This window comes from Bradysia coprophila (genome assembly GCF_014529535.1).
Source record: "Bradysia coprophila strain Holo2 chromosome X unlocalized genomic scaffold, BU_Bcop_v1 contig_12, whole genome shotgun sequence".
NCBI lineage: Eukaryota > Metazoa > Arthropoda > Insecta > Diptera > Sciaridae > Bradysia > Bradysia coprophila.
This window is the reverse complement of record NW_023503293.1, coordinates 2,741,533-2,761,118: the sequence shown is the minus strand read 5'-3', so window position 1 is coordinate 2,761,118 and position 19,586 is coordinate 2,741,533. Positions and strand designations below refer to the sequence as shown.

Here is a 19,586-nt window from a genome sequence, read left to right as displayed (position 1 = left end):
AAAATCAATTTTCCTCTCCAAATTGGCAATAAGTCAAGTAGTTTCATTTTTATTTTCATTTAAAAAATAAATCCTATTACGGTGGTGAAATTATGATTGTTGGATGTGAATGAAATCGTAAAAAATTTCTCACAGATATGATAAAGTATTGTAGAGAGGATAGAGAGAGAGAAAAAAAAAACACTTTCATCTTGCAATTTGACGAATAATAGACATAATCAAACTTGAGATTTTATGAAGAAAGAAAAATTTATGGGAAAAGATTCTTATCAATTTTGATGTAATTCCATAATGAAAAAGTTTTCTGCTCATGCCGTTCGTTTTCTTCGAAATATACGGGAAATAATAAAATCTTTTACATCTATTTTGATAATAAAATATTAAAAAATATGAAAAGAAGCTAGCAGTTAATTCGAACATTTAATATAAGTTCGTTCAGTCAAAAGAAACTCGAGTAAATAATTTTTTTCCTATTCTTTGAGATTTTCTCTTTGAAGCAGCCAAACGAAATGATATTAATTTCTATTTCAACGGATATTGTACTTAGTTTTGAACGTTTTTTTTTCGTTCTTCCATAGATATTGTTATCATTTCGGTGAATGCATATTGAGGTAATTAAGAACACAGACATTTTCGGAAATTGAATTTGTGTCGTCGACGAGACTTTAATTTCATTCCGTATGCCTATTCGATTGTCTCAATCTAAACGCAAACTCTTAAACGTCTTGTAGTTTATTTTAATGTTAGACCTATAACAGCCGGATGAAAGTTAATTGTATGATGAGACAGAATGCGCGAAACACACATTACAGCATAAAATGGTTATCGAAAAAGTCGTTAGGCCTGATAAATTACCCGAATATATTGTAGTGATAACGGTGGCGTTACTATAATGACAATGCTTAAAAGCTTAGAAAATTAGAATATTAATAAATCTATCCAGACCATTTCGCCTAAATGAATTTTCTTCTTCTACGCAGAGAAAATGTGTAATAAAGTGGAGATCAAGATAGTGGCAACACAAATGCGAAAATGTGTAAGCGATAAAACGGGAAAATCTTTTTCTCGGACATAGTGGTCATAAAACATGACAATGGTTCGGGTAAACAACCAAAAAAAGAATCACGCAAAGTTACCAACTTTTCAGACAACCTTCCCTTTTTTACAAGTTTGTTAGTAGCTAGCACTACATTCCATTTTATTCGCTGAGTAATATTTGTTTCCAATCGTTTTCCGTTATGTTTTCTTTAAATTTAAATTTCACGAAAAAATTACATTGAAAATTATGCCGAGCTTTTTCATTATTTCGTTACTCTTGAATGCTTTTCAACTTTTGATTTCATGAAATTCTTGGAAACTTGAACATCCCTCGTCTTTTAAACAGAAACATCGAATAAACAAAGTAAATGCATTTTCCTCGAAGTATTGTTTAAATTTGGATTCTTAGAATAAAGTTTTGGTGTGGATTTTCAAGATATTTCTTAGTTTTCCGTGACAATTGAAAAGTGTATCGAAATCAAAATACAGGCCAGCTAATGTTGGCGGTTGTATAAATGCGAAGAAAATTTATGGAAATGTCGATTCAAAAATTGCTGGTCTAGAGAAATATTTTTAGGGATTGCTAGTGGCATGAACGAAAATAACTTTTGAGGTCCGATTGGATCCGTAGTATCAATCAACTGATGTTACAAAGGCGGACCAATTCTTTTACAATTTCGATTAATAAATCACTACGTTGCCGATTAATTGTTTTCCAACCAATTATCGCCCACATTTAAAGAATATTTTGCATATTTACGTGTTGTTTTTTTCACTTCTAAAAATAATTACTTTTTGATTTGTTTCCTTCAAAATATATATTCCTCAGTTTTTGTTTTTGGAAAGAAGAAAAAAATTGTTTACATTTACTTATTCTGTTTATGCGTAGGGTACGGACCCCAGTATTCGGCATAGTTTAGAATATCGGCCATCTATTGTTTAGAACAATGAAACCCAATGAAACCCATTGTTGTGGCCGATATTCTAAACTATGCCGAATACTGGGGTCCGTACCCTATTTTGTATAAAAAAAGTTAAATGTTTACGTTTCGAATCTCGTTATCTATTAACCTCCTATGTATGCGGCCATTACGTAAATGATTCTTCATTAGCTTATTGAAATGAAATGAAATTTGTGTATGCCATTTTTGTTTTCCTTTGAATTATCGTTCTGCATGGGTATGGCTTCCTAATTGTTTTGTTTATCATTAGTTGTAAATCAGGTGAAAACAGTAGGACACGAACTTTATCGAATTTGTAAAAGTCATAAAGTAACAAAAAAAAAAGGCAACGAAGCAGCTGAGATGAATTACAAGATAAGTTTATATGGAATTGGGTGGATACAGTAATAGACTGATAGACGACTCTGTGAATTACATTCGAACAGGTACGATGTTACCGAATCTCTGCGTTAAAATCGTTGACTGAAATAAATTACATCATTTACGTCACATATGGTGTATACCTTGTACGTACCAGTTACGAGTTCGAAAACCTATTGGCAGTTTTTCGTGCTGATTAAAATTAGGATAGCTGACGTTCTGGAAACTATTTTAGTAATGATTTAAAATCAGGACGACCCATAGGCCCATTGTTTTTCGACGTCGTAACTGCTACACGAGAGGTGTCATTTCGAAATTCTAAGAAAAAAGCATAGTAGAAAATTCCAATCCTTATCCTACAAAATTAAAAGTAAAGACTAATATCAACCGAAATTTTTTCGACGTTTGCTTCAACTGATTCGTCAATAGTTCAGCTAGTATAAGGATGAGTAAGCAATGTATTAGTAATAGTGAGCCAAAGTGCCTATTTTCAAGTTTTTTTTTTTAACTTCGAGAATTTTCAAGAATTTCAGGAATTCAAATTCTTGAAATTTTTCGAAAATTGTTAAACTTTAGAATTTTGAACATATATTCACAAATTTTCATTTGCCCTGGTAGCAAACTTAGACACTTTGGTTGACATTAACTCTACCATAAAATCCGACCACATTCAACGTTCTACGGATGGCAAAACCGGAATGTCATCTGTTATCAATCACGATGATGAGCTATGGATTGGTCGATCTTATATGGCTGGATTTATATTAAAACATTAAAAATAAAACGTTTAACATCAATCGCTTGAAAATTTTAGATCAAAAGAAGTAACAAACTCGATATAATTATACGGGTGATATGCTTGCCATCTGTAAAACGATACCTTTTGAATCAATAGAAATATATTCTCTGAATTTCACGGTGCGGTTTAAAGAGTGGTAAGAGGACTTTCGGTTTTAAAAAAAAATCCCCCAAAAAAATCGAGATAATTTTTGGAAAAACGTGCGTTGACCGATTCATTATTTTCTGTAATGATAGATGTTCAGGCCCAAATGATATCCACACTCCATAGACTTACAAAACTAAAATTATATTTCCGCACCTATTTTAGGTTCAAAAACAAATTCTGACTCACATACCAGAATATGTGTGCGTTGATTCAACAAATTAAACCTGTTCAACTATGACGTTGATGAAAATTCATAAACATTGAAGAGAAAAAGGTCGTAATGTTTGGTAGTTAAAATATGCAATGCATTCATTCAGCCAAAAATAGTCAGTTAATTGTTTAATTTACAATTATTTTCGGTCAGATGATTTAATATCAATCGGTTTATTCAATCGGTGATGTAGGTTTTTCATCAGTTTTTATCAACATTTTTTTCCCGGTTCACTATTTACACGGTTCAACAAGTGTCTCATTACAAGCATAACAACGTTGATTGATGTTAATATAGTCTCATCACCGTCATAACACCTTATAGTTAAATGGTTAAGTAGTTAAAGACGTCAGAGAATCACCGAAACGTTATTGAAGGAGAAAAAATCGAATCCTCCCACTAGCATTTCCAAACAAATAAATCATTAAACTCAAAAGAAGAAACTGTTGTTAACTGAATGTATGTCCATGTTAAACAGCGAAACGAGACATAAAAAATTTGTAAACATTACTGTTTAATGACGTCTGAAATGTTGAAATTACGAGAAAAAAAGATGAATTTGTAATGAGATGATTGGTTTCATTCCACTTTTTTTTGTAGAAAACTAGAATCTATTAATATTTCACTATAGTAGTGAACCGACAGTACTTAATGTCTCTAGACGTTACTCTTTATTGACTAGAGTACTCTTATAAGCAAAACCTTTAAACACATGAAGTAATAGATTTACTGACTACTATCACTAAACGTGTGCCGTATGTAAAAGGTTAGAGCTTCCTCTTGTCTATTTCATGCAGTTCTGCACTCATAACCATTTGCCACAATATATAAAGCTTTGGAAATTTTGATAAAATCAACCCGATAAAAGAGTTATTCAAAAATGCAGGAAGGCATTGTATGATAATATGTCAATTTGCTTTTGATTGAATACCAAAGTTGCAGCAGATATGTTGCAAGTTGGTAAAGAAATCCGGGCTTAACGTTATTATCGATTTTTAAGTCGCTTTATTGTCCATATATGGTAAACGGTCATGCTCTGTGTGCTGAATGCCGAATGGATTTAATGCATGTGGTTGTGCTTACATTCACAATGTGTGGAGCTGGAGCACAGTTATCATTTTGGTTTAAAATAGTGAGGTATCCCAATCGATCGATCATCTGAACAAAGACTTTGTCTTTCCAAATTATTACTTTGATATGATTAACATGGATTTCGACATTGTAGACAATGTAATAATGTGGGAAAGTTCGATGAAGCTAATATGCACAGGATTATAGCTTTATGTGCTTTTATTTGGATTAATGGACGCAAACTATTCTTGGTCAATTTAACTTTGTCAATACGAGATTGAACACTGGCTCCAAGGGCTTCAATGTGTACTGACGAATTTTCGTGCTTATGCACTGAATATTACTAAGTTTGCTGGATGGCACTGACTATGGAATCTCACTGTAGAGCTTTCAATGAAACTTTAATTTTTAAATACTCCTTTCTTTGTGTGGCACTAATAAATCTATTTTCACACCAATCCAATTTCTCAACGATGTTAAGTAACCGTGATATATACTAGGTCTATCCTCGTTAATTTGTCTTAGGTGGTGTAGCAATATGGTGTAAATGTTTCGAACTGTGACCTTATGATATGCATAGTAATATGCTTGTGCGGCCTCCGTCTACGTAGTGTACGGTTCTGACCATATATCTAGGATTGGTTAACCAAATAACCACTTTGAGATATTAAATACTTATTCAGAATCGTCGATTTAATTTCTTCCTAAGTCTAAATGATTCAGGAGTTTTTTTTACAGTGCACGCAATCTCATCACTGAAATTCGAAAGGTTTCACCATGAAAATGTTAACAATCATTCCGGGGTTTTTCGCATGTCATTGGCAACTCTTTAACATTTCATTGCTTGCAATTTAATCGTTTCTTTTTACAAGAACATACAAAACAATTCACCAAACATGTGAGTTCGGTAGACAAACCATTAGAAAATGGAAATGTAAAAATGATGTGGATACAAATATGTTAACATTTGTGACAATGGAGCTGTTGAAAGTGTTGTTGCCTACGTTAAGAAATTAATTTTCTACAGCCAAGGCATAATGAGTTACACAGAAATCTGTTGCGTGTAGCAAGTGCTTAAACGACAATGTCATAAATTTCTTATTAAGACGCGGAATCCTTTTTATTAATAAACCATAAGATAAACCGTTTCATAATGCTTATAACATTGAAGAAACTGTGTAGAGATATGTGGCACTGATAATATTGTGGTTATTTACTGTCGCGGCCTAATTTCCTTCCGAACCCGCTATAATGTAGATTTAAACAACTTTGGTAGCGACATGAAAATACGACTGCTGCTTAAATTATTTAAATTTAGCTCGAACAATTTGTCGATTTAATGGCATATAGCAAATTATGAAACACGCCGTAATTTCAAAACTAAATTATGAAAACCCTTAATAGGATAAATATTTACAGTATGAGCTATGTGTATGAAAGACCGAGAGAGATACGTATACACAAAATTTCCACAACGAAAATATGTACATAAAGAAAACATCATAAACAGGAGGCATAATTGCAAACAAAGTGGCTGCTCATTTATCACTTCTTAATTAATTATGTGGTGGAAAGAAACGTAATACTCGCGAAAAATAAAAAAAAATAAATCTACTCACTCGCTCTCATTGTTATCAAACTCCAGTTCACCCTGCAACGGCTCGTAATCCTTTCCAGCTTTTGCCGTGCCATCTTCGGTCCAATACGGTACGATTACTTTTCCCCTAGCACCAGAATACCGTTGCACTTTAATTTCATAAACACCAACCGATTCCACTAGTTCATGGTCTTTTGAGCTAAATGCAAATATGCCGCCGTGATCGTCCTAATGAGAAAATAAATTTGTTAGCGGATTCGACAAGGTGTTATTGAGATTTTTGTGGTAATCTTTTGTGTCATGCAGATTGTTTCTATAAGAAATCATTCAGAAATACATCTACAGTAACAGATACAGGTCTAACTAGTGTGGGATCATAATTGTCCATCATTTTATTGATAGAAAAATTGGTTAAGCGCAACGGAAGCTCTTAATTTTTGCAAAACCACCAATGGTGGTCCATTATACAATGAATTTTGGACAATATTTGCAAATTAGATTATATAAGAGAACATCTGAGTTTGAGGACCACTGCTACCACATGCACCTATTCATGTGGTAAATTTAAATATTCACAAGGAATTTTGTTGAGATGTTGACTCTCACTGACATGGCGCGATAAGTGCGTCAAGGTTAAAACATTGTACATTCAAAATATGCCCTTCGAGAAATTTGTGAACTGCATGAAAACGATAGATTGGATTTGTTCATTTAATTGTTTTCGAAAGAGTGAGATGTGTGAAAAAATATCATAGCGTGGTCGGTGTATGAGAGAGCTTCCTTGATGAGTTGGAGATCAAACAACTTTAAACAAGGAAGGGAATGTGTACGTTACACCTAAAAATGAAACAACCAATACTTACATCCAAAATCATAACAGTTGCTACTTTTGGTGTTGATAACACAGCTGGCTCAGATACGTTGCTCAGACGTACGTAGAAATGTTCATCCTGCTCGAATACTTCATCGTCAATAACTTCAATTTTGAAGTGCTGCTCATCGACGCCGGGCGGAAACACAAGCGTACCTTTCTTGCCGACATAATCGCTGCCAGCCTCAGCTGATCCATCTTCAGTCTCAATATCAACAGTCATAGTGGAAGACAAATCACCACGACGAACAACGCGCAATTCGAAACATTCGCAACTTTCCATTACTGTGTAATGACCGGGTTCGAAAAACACTCGACAAATGGAGTCGTCTTCAACTTGTTCGACATCAATGCGTTGAAGTTCCGCCTTTACTTCACTTAAATCGCTTTGTGCACGTTCCGATATTTTGCGCATTATGTTGCCGCTGCCCATCATCTTCCTTGTGGCCTGGATTCGGTAGAAAGCTCGTGATTTCGGTCCGTTGTTCATCAGTTGTTCTTGTGCCATAATTTCTAAGTGTTCCAAGTTGCTCTGTGGGAATTTTTTACGTAAGTCCTTTAACGTTGAGATGTACTCTCGACGGGCTTCTTCAAAGTCTTTCACTTCTTCAGTTAAATCAGCATTGTTTTCCATTGTTTTGATTTCATCGTCTTTAAGATGACCATTCATCTCCAAAGCTGACTCAGCTTCAGATTGTACTACTACTCCTCGTCGATTCATTCGATATTCTTTGGAAATGTATTTGTATACGAGAAGCCGTCGTTCGGCAATGTAAGCAGTGAGTACGGTTAATGGGAAGAACAAAAATGTCAGGAAACCTTCCCAGATTTCTACAACTCCTGGTGAAAAATATGCTAAGATCAAATACAGCCAAATGTAAGCAAACACGGACCATGTGGCTGTCACGAAAAATACTCTCAAATGCTTTATCTTTCTGTTCTGACCGGCCGGTATGACGGAAACACAAATTGCAATAATAATAAATAAATTGTATGCAGCCGATCCAACAATTGTTCCGGGCCCCAATTCACCGGCTTTAAAATTCTTTGCTACAATTTCAATGATCGACAATAAAATCTCCGGTGCACTGCTGCCCAATGCCATCAATGTTAAATTGGCAACCGTTTCATTCCACACTCGCACCACAACAATTTGCACTTCACCGTTCGGTTTACGCACTTTCACCTCTTTCTCCTTGGAGGTGATCACTTCAATTGCCGCCATAAATCGATCGGACACAATTGACACGCCGATGAACAAATATGACAAAACCAAAAAGTAGACCGAACCGCGTGCAATACGATCACCAACGGTCAGATGATCTTGTGGAAGCCATACCTCAAGCAGTAGACCCGGCTGGCAATTGGCGCCGTCCGGATTATTTTGTTGCTCTTCGGCACCATTGGGCACGGATCGATTGTTGTTGGTGTTGTCGCTGCGACGACTTTCCGGTGATAGTGGATCGTCGAGCAATGTCGATAATGACGATGATAATATTGATGTGGAATAGTAATCTTCCGTTGAGGATGACGATGGATATGATGAAGTCATTGAAATTACGGTGAGTAAAAATACTCCTACAGTATAAATTGTAATTGATCCCATTGTCGGAGAGACGAATAAACAATTAGGAAATCGATTGTTTTAAGTGGAATTGATTTTTAAATCTTTGCAGTAATTTGTTTTTAGATTAATTTGTAAGTTAATTTATTAAAGACGATAAGAAGTTTTATTATATTTCTTTAAAGTTTTATTTTATGAAGACTTTTATAATTCTTGAGTAAAGATTTTTGTTTGTTTAAATATTTAAATATTTTTTTTTTGTTAAGTTCTTTGATATATTGTTTGTTGTATTGAAGAACTGGTGTAGATATATTAGGTAAAAAGTTTAGTTTATTGGAGTTTTAAAATTGATTTTAAACTTATTGTTTTGATGATAAAAATCGATTAAATATTCGTGTAGATCATACCCCAGGTGGCAGGCCCAAGTTGTTCCATATTTAGTAGCACATATAACGTTTACTTAAAATAGATTTAACGCACGTTTTTTGCGCTGATGTTATTATAGATGACGAAATATGTTGCTGTGAATATAATCTAAACGCACATCGAACATTGACATATACATAAAAATTTGTATTAAAACTTTGGTTGTGTTTTTTCGTCTAGCTTTACAATCAAAAATTTAGATTTTTTTTTTAAAGACAAAGTTAGAAAAGTTTTTGTTTTTTTTTATATAAATACACGAAAGCACAACTATTAGACGAAGGTTAAATGTTTTTGTTTATTATTATTTGTTTGACGAGACAAGTAAATAACACATACACTTTTCCCGGTGGTTATGTTTTAATAGTAAAAAGTGTGGCGGTGGGTTGTTTATAAGTAAATAAGTAAAATGTTTACACCGACAATATATAGCGATAATTCGACTAAGTTCGATAAATATTTTTAACGTAAAAATGCTTCGGTTCGATACAGATCTTTATCGCTGATGTTTTGTTTGAATGCAGTACAGGAAATAGATTCACTGGTCACATCTCTATGACAAACGTTTTCTTTTTCTTTAATGATCCCACGCAGTACTATTGTTCTTTGAAGATAAGCTACTACTAACACTGATCGTTTGATGATTAGCTTTGATTTTCGGATACAAATTATTGACGACAATAACTACTGATTCCATTCCATTAATTGTAAGCATTCATTTTATCAATGGATAATTCGCCGATGTTATAACAAAGCATTTTTTGTTATTGTTGTTGTGTTGACTTTATGCGAAAGAAAGTAGCATATCTAACGTTGTATTATAATAATCGGGGTCAGTTTGAAGCAAAAATTCTTTTTTATCGTCACCAACCTCTCTCGCATTTATTTTTAATTCAATTTCTTATCGATTTATCGATTTTTTATTATAAAAGTCCATCATTTTTGCTTAACCACTTTTCACATATCATTTCTGCTATATATATTTCTGCCAATGCTATTTATATCCATAGCTAATTTTTTTTTGTTTCTTTCTTCTTCTTCTTTTTACGTTTTACTACAAAACTGTCTTATGTTCTTTCGTTTGAAATTATTATTTTTAAACACACGCGACAAAACGAACGAATATTCTCATATCGTTTTGTACCACACGACAAACTTTTATACAAAAGAATTTTCTTTAACGATCAAACAGTGTAACGTTTTCTTGTTTTTTTATTTTATTTATTTTCTTTTTCTATTTTATTCTTTTCTTTCATTTATATTTTGTTAAACAGCTGTTCTTAGGAAATACCAACAAGGAAACATAGCGCAATATGAACAAGAAAAAAAAATGAGAAAATTGTTCTGCGTTGACTGAATTATGCTAAACAATTTTTCGTTTTTATGGTTTCTTTTTGTACAGCACAACCGTATATTTGAAAGAAATAAAAAAACATTACATAGAACACCCCGACACACAATATTAGGAATTCCTATTTTGGATCTTAACACGCAGCTTCTTCGATACCACTTGGGTGTATCCTCCGACAACAACTACTTACTAGGCAAATGTACGAAAAGAAAAATGTCTCGTCTCAGTCAGACCTCGATTCATTGTCAACGTGCCAGCAGAGAGCTTCAGTTGAACACAAAAAAGAATTAAACGAAAAAAATGTTTTTTGTTCATACAAACACTCAGTGGTATAGTATATTGTGATGATGAATATGAAGTTGTGAATATTTTTTTTTATGCTATGCACAAAAGTTAAGCAGAGCTAGACCACCGTAGCATCACTTAATGTATTATTATTTTCTTTCTATATATTTCGCCGACAATCCTCTCACTGGCCTCTCACTCTCTAAACAAAAATTTCTTGTGTCTCTTTTTAATTTAACTCATTCGAAGCTATTTGATAATATTATTAACCACGCACAGGTCACAACAATTATCCATGCATTCATTCATTCATTCGTTGAGATGTTGTCACTTTGTCGATTTACTCGACAGTTTCAATTACGTTTTCATGAGTAACGTAATATGTTTTTTGTATACTCATATGCAAAATATCATATTAAACGACGATTATTTTCGTTATTTGTTGAAAGGGTTTCCACTATATGTCACACACTGAATTTTTATTTTTATTTTTTCTGTCTCATATAATGTACCAATTCACTGGATAAATACACACAGTTCGCATCGGTATCTCCGTGTATGTCGAACAACGTTTCATATAATTATTATGTGTGTGCGTTATTCACAAGTTATCAATTACGATCATATAAACAACAACGACTTTTAGTTAGTTAATTAATGAGTAGACAATAGAGTGTATCAAGTATATAATAGTTTATTGATAAAAATCAGTGAGATGACATTATATGTATATCATAATCATCGCAGAACGCCTCACAATCATGATCAATGAACAAATAAATAAATTTTTTGTCTATTGGTTCCAATGGATGTTCTTTTCCAAATATCAAATAAGAAATTTTCATTTCACTTGAAACCGTTGCCGCTCGTACATCATCATGAGGAATGTTTTTGCTTTCGCTTATTTATTTTCTTTTTTCTCTTTTATTTTTTTGATAAAACGACTTCAAACATAGAGTATATTGGACGAGTTGAAAGAAATTAAAAAAATTGAAAATAAAATATTTTTAGGAAAAGACGCTAATAAAGCGCACACCACACTCCAAACAAGTTATACAGTGTACCGACCGTCGCGATGCGTACTTGTCGACTGAATTTTCCAATTTTCCCAACGATCTGTACAGGCCAGGTTGGAGAAAAGCGCTCATGTGAAAATATATATTCTAAGTTACAAAGTAACAAAAAAGAACAAGAACCGAAAAGAAAGAGGATTTTTTGTTTGCCAATTTTCCAACTCTCAGCTGTGCTATTGCTTTTGCAGTTAACATAAACGATTTGTGAAATTCACTCAATTCTTCTACATAGACGATTTATTTGGGTCCCGTGGTAAAAGCATGCTCAATAGAGAGTTGTTCGAACGGTACACGTTGATATTCTCAGTGTGGGGCTTTTTCGTTGTGCTTATGATGGTGAATTTTCAAATGTTAGTTCATTCGCAATTGCCAATGTGTGCTGTTGGCGTGTGTAGAGGTATTGGGGAGAATGAATTGCAATAACTTCAGAAATTATATGGGAACGGACGGAATGGATGTTTTCACATAATAGTCTAGATTAGATTAGATTAGATTAGATGGGAGGGTGTAAGCCCAGCACCTAAGCCTCAGATGGGCCTGTTGTGCTATTGTACAAGTCTCTTGATCATATGGACTGTGATTTTACATCATATCTCTCCCGACTTAGATTGTTCACAAATCGACCGTGTGTTAACGTCCCATACGTTGTGAATTCTCCAAGCCGTGGGTGGTATGCGAATACCACAACCATCACTAATTGACCTGTACATTTTCCCAAAGATGGCGCTATCAACATTGTCATGTTGTAGCTCTTTCTACTATTGACATTATGTCGATATGGTTTCTTTTATGGAGAAAGCGAATGTTGGGTTTTTTGATATTTCCGACTTTGTTACGGTCACGGCTATTAGTTTTAGGTAATAGCAAGTGTCTAATCACCATAGGCCATGAGTTGCCTCTTCGTATAAATCGCCATGCCACCATGTGACTGAACTCGTTCTGGCGTTGCAGGTTGTAGCGTTTGAATGATTCGTATTTCGTCATATCCCTTGACATCCATACAACGTATCAATCAATAGATCTGTTAAACCTCGCGGTCATTTTGGAGTACAAGATAGTTTCTGTATCTTGGGATTGTACCACAGCAAATTTGTAAAAATTTGCTATGTGGTTTTGGGGTGTCAAATGAGAACCCGAGGCGTTTGTACCTTACCTGCACTAAAATTGACTGCCAGATGCCATACGGCAATGTGTCATTTTCGTACATTAATCGAGCACGTAATTTAGCATTAGCTTCTGGTAGAGTCGATTGTTAATCCGTACACCGACGCCACGAAGCACATGTTAAATAACAAAGGAAATAACACAATTGTTGATATCGCACAATGAGGCGAGAACAACTTTATTGATCAAAGAGAAAATGACCTACGAGAACAACACTTTGACTTCGTTAATAAAACCTTTAAAATAATTTCACCATTTAACCATTACAGCAAAATAAAAACACCAAAGCCGTAAAAGTTGGCACAGAAATTAGACAAAATCGAAAATGAATTCACACACAGCCACACAAAAGAAACACTTTTAGAGAGCAACGCATAAACACGTCCGTTCTCTGTGACTGTGACTGTGCTACTAATAGTCTAGAGAAGAAAAAAATAAATAAATTTCAGAAGCACCGAGCTTACAATGACAAATGAGGTAGAATATACTTTTTCAGTTGATTACAATGCAGTATACCAAATATTTGTGGTAAATGCAATTGCATCATATCTGCGCAAAATTGCATGTTTTTCGATTTAATGTTATCGATAAAATGTGAGATTTTGAGAGAAATACCGACGAATAATAATAATGAGATCTGCATTTTGGAATAAGTATGCGATCGTTGGTAGACTCTGAATCCAGGGCAGGTTTGCAGCATCCATTTTAAATTTATCAGGCGTTAGGCACAAAAATGAGTTAAGTATATAAACGGTTGAGGGAGACCATCAAAGTTAATGTTGAGGACTAAATTGTTTCGAGCAGTAAGTTTCTTAATCCTAAGTTTACAATTGGAGGCTTTTTTTGAGAAATCATTTTCCAAAATTTTTTTATGTTTTTTCAAGTTTTTTTTTTAAATATTCTTGGAAAAGTTTTCCTCGAAAATAGTCCCTGCTAAAAATTCTGTATAATGTATATGAACAACTTGACTGTAATGTCGGTCGGAAACATTTAGGAAAATAAGAGATAACTTTCTTTTATTTACATTGGTGGAAAAATATGATTTCGGTTTGTTTGCTCAAGACTTTCTAAAAACACATGAGTTGTAGTCGTATAACACTAATTTTAACTTTAAAGGAAGCGAAGGAAGGAAATCTTATATTCGTTAGAATCTGTAGATCTCACATCAACTTTTCAATCTTACAAGATTAAACAGGTCATCACAGACAGAACCAAACCTTTGATGTCAAATAAAAGTCGAAACGCTACATCCTTCTATCTTTCATTATCTAGTAATACATCGACGGTTATAAAAATCGTTAAAAACTCACCTTCAAGTTACGGTACTTTCAGACATAACCTCGCTTAAGTTTCGTTCGTTCATTAATTGGTATGCCACGGTTGGGTTAAACAAAACTTAAATAGAGTCGCCATCTCAGACAAATTTTGTAAAATCCATTTTTGGCATTTAATAGAGCATCGAATCCTCTACCAATGTCGCCATTCAAAGAGTTTCAAACTCTCTTCATCTTGGACATATCACGATTTAAAAATGTCGAAATTTCGACTTTAGCAGGCTGTGGCTACGTGGTCAGGTTGTCGAGGGAAGCCATTTTAACACGAATTAGCTTAGAATTAGTCCCTCTAGCCGTTGAGATAACAATCTGTATTCAAATTGACTCGTGGGTCCCGCACGGCCATGAGTGCCGGTTCTCCGAAACGGCTGGATGGATCCGCGAACTGAATGTGGTTACTTATAGTACATGTACATGTCCCTCAATAAAAACATGAAGAAAAATCAGGGGTGGTATGGCGACTCTATTTAAGTTTTGTTCAACCCCACCGTGATGCATTTTTTTAAACTTGAATGGCATCACAAACGTCTTTGAAAATGTTCTATAAGCGACCAAGAAAAAAATTTTAAGAACTGATTTTACAATAACGTCTAATCATTTGTTATCGATGGCAGCGACACAAAATAGGCGCTGATCCAGAAATAATGTGCTATATATAGCTGTTGTATTGTTAAACAAATGTAGTAAAAGGTTGTGTTAAGCACTATGAACTGTCAACAAAATAAGAAACAGATTTAGCAAGTTTACAGCGAAAGAATTATTAGTACAAAAGCATATTCAGTAGAAATTTATGTTTTCCCATCTTTGTTGTCTTCATATGATATAGCCGCCAAACTGGCAAACTGGGAATTGTGCAAAAAAAGACACATAACGCTTTTTAGGAAGTTCTTTCAGAGTAATTCTAATCCTAATTCTATTTCAAACTTAAAGTATCATTATCAGTGTCTTGTTCAAATTAGCTAATTTTAATGCTCTTGTTACTAACAGTTCGTTTCACCATTTCAACAAAATAATGAAGCTGTCGTCTTGTGGTGTCTATGTTTAGATTTACAAGTTACCGGCGGAAACGAAATAATTAAATAATTTAACAAATTGATTTCTAAAATTGTAAAGATAAGCGACATTGTATGTTCATTCGTGTTGTGATTGTATATTGGGTAGTTCATTAAGGAAATAAAGTTGGTCTAACGGATATAGTTACGGAAACACAACTGAATTTTAAATCAGCGCCCCAAGAAATAGCCGCATGAAATTGAATGAAGCTGTAAATCTTTATGCAGTTTATACAATTCATTCTTAGAATCTCCAGTCTCTTGTAAGGCTTTTAAAGGAATTTCATCAACAAAACCGAGGTATACTTGCGAGGTATCGCCATATAACATCGAATCAGATCGTCATTGCGACAGAGCAGCTCAAATGTTATTTCAAGTGTGATATGACCGTCTGAACTCAACATTTGGTATTGTTGAAAATTGAATTTTAGCTGATGTGTTTGAATCTCGCTCCAAAGAATCCCAAATTAACAAGCAACTGGACGGATTGCTGATGCTTCATTTTAAATGTCGCGAAATGTGAATAAATGATGTTCGGGGATGATGAAAATGGTGAAATGTAAGTACGACAAGTTTGAAGATATCGCCTCCAACATAGTAAAATGGCGAAATTACTAGCCGCTGGCTGTATTTCATTACGACAATAGCAAGTTAATTGAGTGCATATTTGTACTTTAAGGTAAAGGCAATTTAATTCGACTTTATATTTGTAATAACGATTTCCATACCGTTCGATCATCGATATGATGTGTAATTTAAGCAACTTGTATTACGTAAGCAGCTCTTTTATGTGAATATATAAATCTCTCTCTTCCTCACAATATAACTGGGTTGCATTCTTCGCTTTTACGGTCAAAGATTTACCAGACCAGCTGTTGCTGTTATCAACACCGTCGAAAAATAAGCCGTTTTCTTATGAAAGTTGTGCCATCCAACGATTCACTTTCAACGTTGATAAATACGGAAATTCATGTTAAGAGAAGTGAAGTCAAAGATTTAATTTCAACGTGTTGAAAATACATAGTTCAAATCAAGTAGTAGATTCCTCATGGCATGCTTACCGTCTCTAAAATATATCTATGTAGAGCTGCCACAAAATGAATGTAAAGTAGAGACTGTATGTACACACTAGTTTTGTGCTATAAAACTAAGACAGAAAAACATTCCGAATGAAAGACCACAAAACTATTCAAACGGTAAGTAAATCAAAGCGATCATCGTTGCATATTGAAAGTTTAGTCAGATTGTAGTCTATGTTACATAATGTCAATGAGCTTAAATGCCTATGTGGCTAAGAAGTTTTAATGTCCATTGATTAATGTTGAACTATATATGGTTGTCTCCTTTAGATGTACCTTCATTGTTAGTCACATTATGCATCTGTTGGCTAAATAAAGGACTTAATTACTTCAAACAGAATTGTAGTAGATATGTTACCACAAACGAGTGGCTAACGACTAAAATATACCCTTATCCAGATCCTATTTTCGAGGAGTCAATTTTTTTAAACTTTTCGAATTTCTAGAAATTTCGTTTTTCGAGAAATTCAAAAAAAAATTTCAAGGAATTCAGAAGTTTTAAGAATTTGGGCCCTGTCCTTGTCTCGTTATATGAAGTTGCTCCTATAGATGTTTGGACTGTTGGTTGGCAAAAAAGATTAATTTATCTGCTAGTTGACGATTAACATAACACGATCCGCTCGGAAACTATTACTTACCTTGGATTAGAGATATTAAATTCTTGTTCTATCGTTGTAAACTAGTAATATCGTCGTCGTTACTAGTGAGAAAAGCTAATAACAGACAACTATCCCTTATCAGAGTCGAACGAAAAAAGAGTGTACGGCGTATGTAATGCAAAAGGGGAAATTGTACCATTTTATTCTGTCAGCATTATTGAGACTAAATTAAAAAATTGTGCTGTTTACGGGCCAACGAGATAGATAAGTGTTCCTAATTCATAGCGCATTCCTATAAAATTAAATAATGTTTAAGAGCTTTCATTTTCAAAACTATTATTTTGTGGCATTAAATTTCTGTAATATTTTTGTGTGAACATTTTTTGTGAGCGGAAAATCATTGACGCAGAAAATGAAATAAAATAAAATAAAATAATGAAAAATGAAATCAAAAGCGAGCGACCCTTCATATGTTATATGCATTTTGCATAGAGTATCCCTTCATGTGAATTAAAAAAAAAATATCGCAATTGTAAAGACAAAATTAAAGACAACAATGTCATATCAACAATATCAAGTGGACCACCAGAGTTAAACGCATGTTGGATCCTAATTTTTGCACAGTGACGATGTTTTCTATATGGAACACATTATAGTTGTTGTTGAACATATTTCATAATTATTGAATGGTGAAAAATGTATAGCTTGTTCTAAATGAATTTGCATAGCAATGCCAAATCAATGAAATCAATGCACATACAGCGATTGAGCACTATTTCGTTTCAATGTTTTTTGTTTTCACTGTTTGGAGAAAAATTTAAGTAACAAATCTTGGAGGTCTTCGTTTGCATTCGGATAGCAATTAGTCTGTTAGTCTGTATCTGGTCCTATCAGTTACATTTAATTCTTAAATGCGAAATTTATATTAATTCAAGCGCTTTATCTCGTTATCTGTTATAGCTGGTCAGTGTGACCGAATGCATGGAATAAACAAATTATATCCGAGCAAGCGTTTCATTGGATTGAAACAAGCAATATAACATCTAGAAGTTAAAAGTTCCTAAAAAAATCTTAAGATTCCTTAACTTGTAAATTCAGAAATCTAGGAACTTAAAGGAATTTTTTTTAAGATTTTTTTGTTGGAATTTTTAAGTTTTCAATTTCTACAAATAGGCACTGTTTGCATATAATGTCTATTATACGTCTGCTACTGTCTGTGAGACGAAAACTGAAAACACTTGAACTTCATTGTGCAATTTTCTTATCTCAATTGTTTCAGTCTTGACATGATTGATCAGACATGTACAACCACTTATAGCGACCAAAAAGCGTGTCATTTACATCTACCTACTGTCGTCGCCTTTCATATGATTAAATATCTTTTTCAAGAACTCAAAATTGACGGGTCCTGAGCTTTACTTTAAGATGTAGTTATGCTCACTGAGTATTGCTCAGCCTTAGAAAATAGCGTCACTTGTAAATCGAAAGAAAACCGTATCTCTACAGTGAAAAATTGTATTTCGAAATAAAATGTTCTTGGTACTTGTAAATGACGAAATAAAATAAACTGTCGAGATAATTAAATTTAAGATTTTTTTATTAACACGTAATTGTATTACAGCTCTAACCGACATATTAGAAATGCGTGAACAAAATCGGGTGGTCTATAATTTTTTTTTCTTGTTGTTGTTGTCTTTGCTTCATTATAATAATACATAATAATAAAATATATCCATACAATTATAATTATAGAGTTTTTTTTGTTATTATTCTTTTTAGTGTTTTTTATTTAATTTATTTATTTCATTATTATATCGCATAGCGCATCAAACGGTTCCCACAATTATAGCAACAAAGAAAGAGAAGAAATTATGGAAACAGGGAAAATTAATTTAGCAAAACAATGGGTAGAAAATGGAAAAGCAATTAATAATGAATAAATTATTGCTGGGGGCTGTGGAGAGAAGTAATTGAACAATTTGCAACATAAAAAATTATTATCAAAAAAAAAACGAAAATTGATAAAGCGATTTTCGTAATCATTAAATTCATTTTTTTTTGTTATATCAAAAAAACATTTGATCAAATGAATGATGTATTTTATTATTATTTATTCTTCTCAATAATCAATATATTTACATTTATATAGTGTTTTTATATTAATCATTTTTTCATGTATTATTACTTGTAGTTTTGGGTTAATTATTTTTTTTTTTTTTCAAAAACCATATTTTTCAATAAAATAATAATCATTTTTAAGACCGAATTACAGTTTCACATAACGTCACAAGTTGTTGTTATGTACCCAATTTGTTTCAAATTGAATCTCCATTTTCGAAAAACAAATCTTCAATGTTTTCATGTCGATATCGATGGACCATATATAACAGTTAATAACCGATTTACGGTTCAACATCAACAAAGAAAAAAAAAAGAAAAAGGCAAACACCCAACACTGTCACCACCTACACCAAAAAAAAGATATCCCTAAGAACATCCATAATTTCAGTAAAGTTTCAGTTAACTTATCTTTCCATATCAAAAATTCCTCGGACCTTGACAATGAAGCACCAAACTGTGACATTATGTGATTCAATTCAAAGATC

The 19,586-nt window shown here is 33.4% G+C and overlaps 1 protein-coding gene across 2 annotated transcripts in view; it reads right to left on the bottom strand.

Moving 5' to 3' along the window:
• LOC119067171 (sodium/calcium exchanger 1) overlaps positions 1–9,740 on the bottom strand; it is a 96,958-nt gene extending 87,218 nt beyond the window's left edge. For both annotated transcript variants that reach the window (XM_037169984.1, XM_037169985.1), the window contains exons 1-2: positions 7,049–9,740; positions 6,208–6,413 (exon numbers count right to left, since the gene is read on the bottom strand). In XM_037169984.1, the coding sequence (XP_037025879.1) occupies positions 6,208–6,413; positions 7,049–8,662 (1,820 nt within the window). In that variant the 5' untranslated portion in view covers positions 8,663–9,740. The remainder of the gene's footprint in view (positions 1–6,207; positions 6,414–7,048) is intronic.
• Between the last annotated feature and the right edge of the window lie 9,846 nt (positions 9,741–19,586).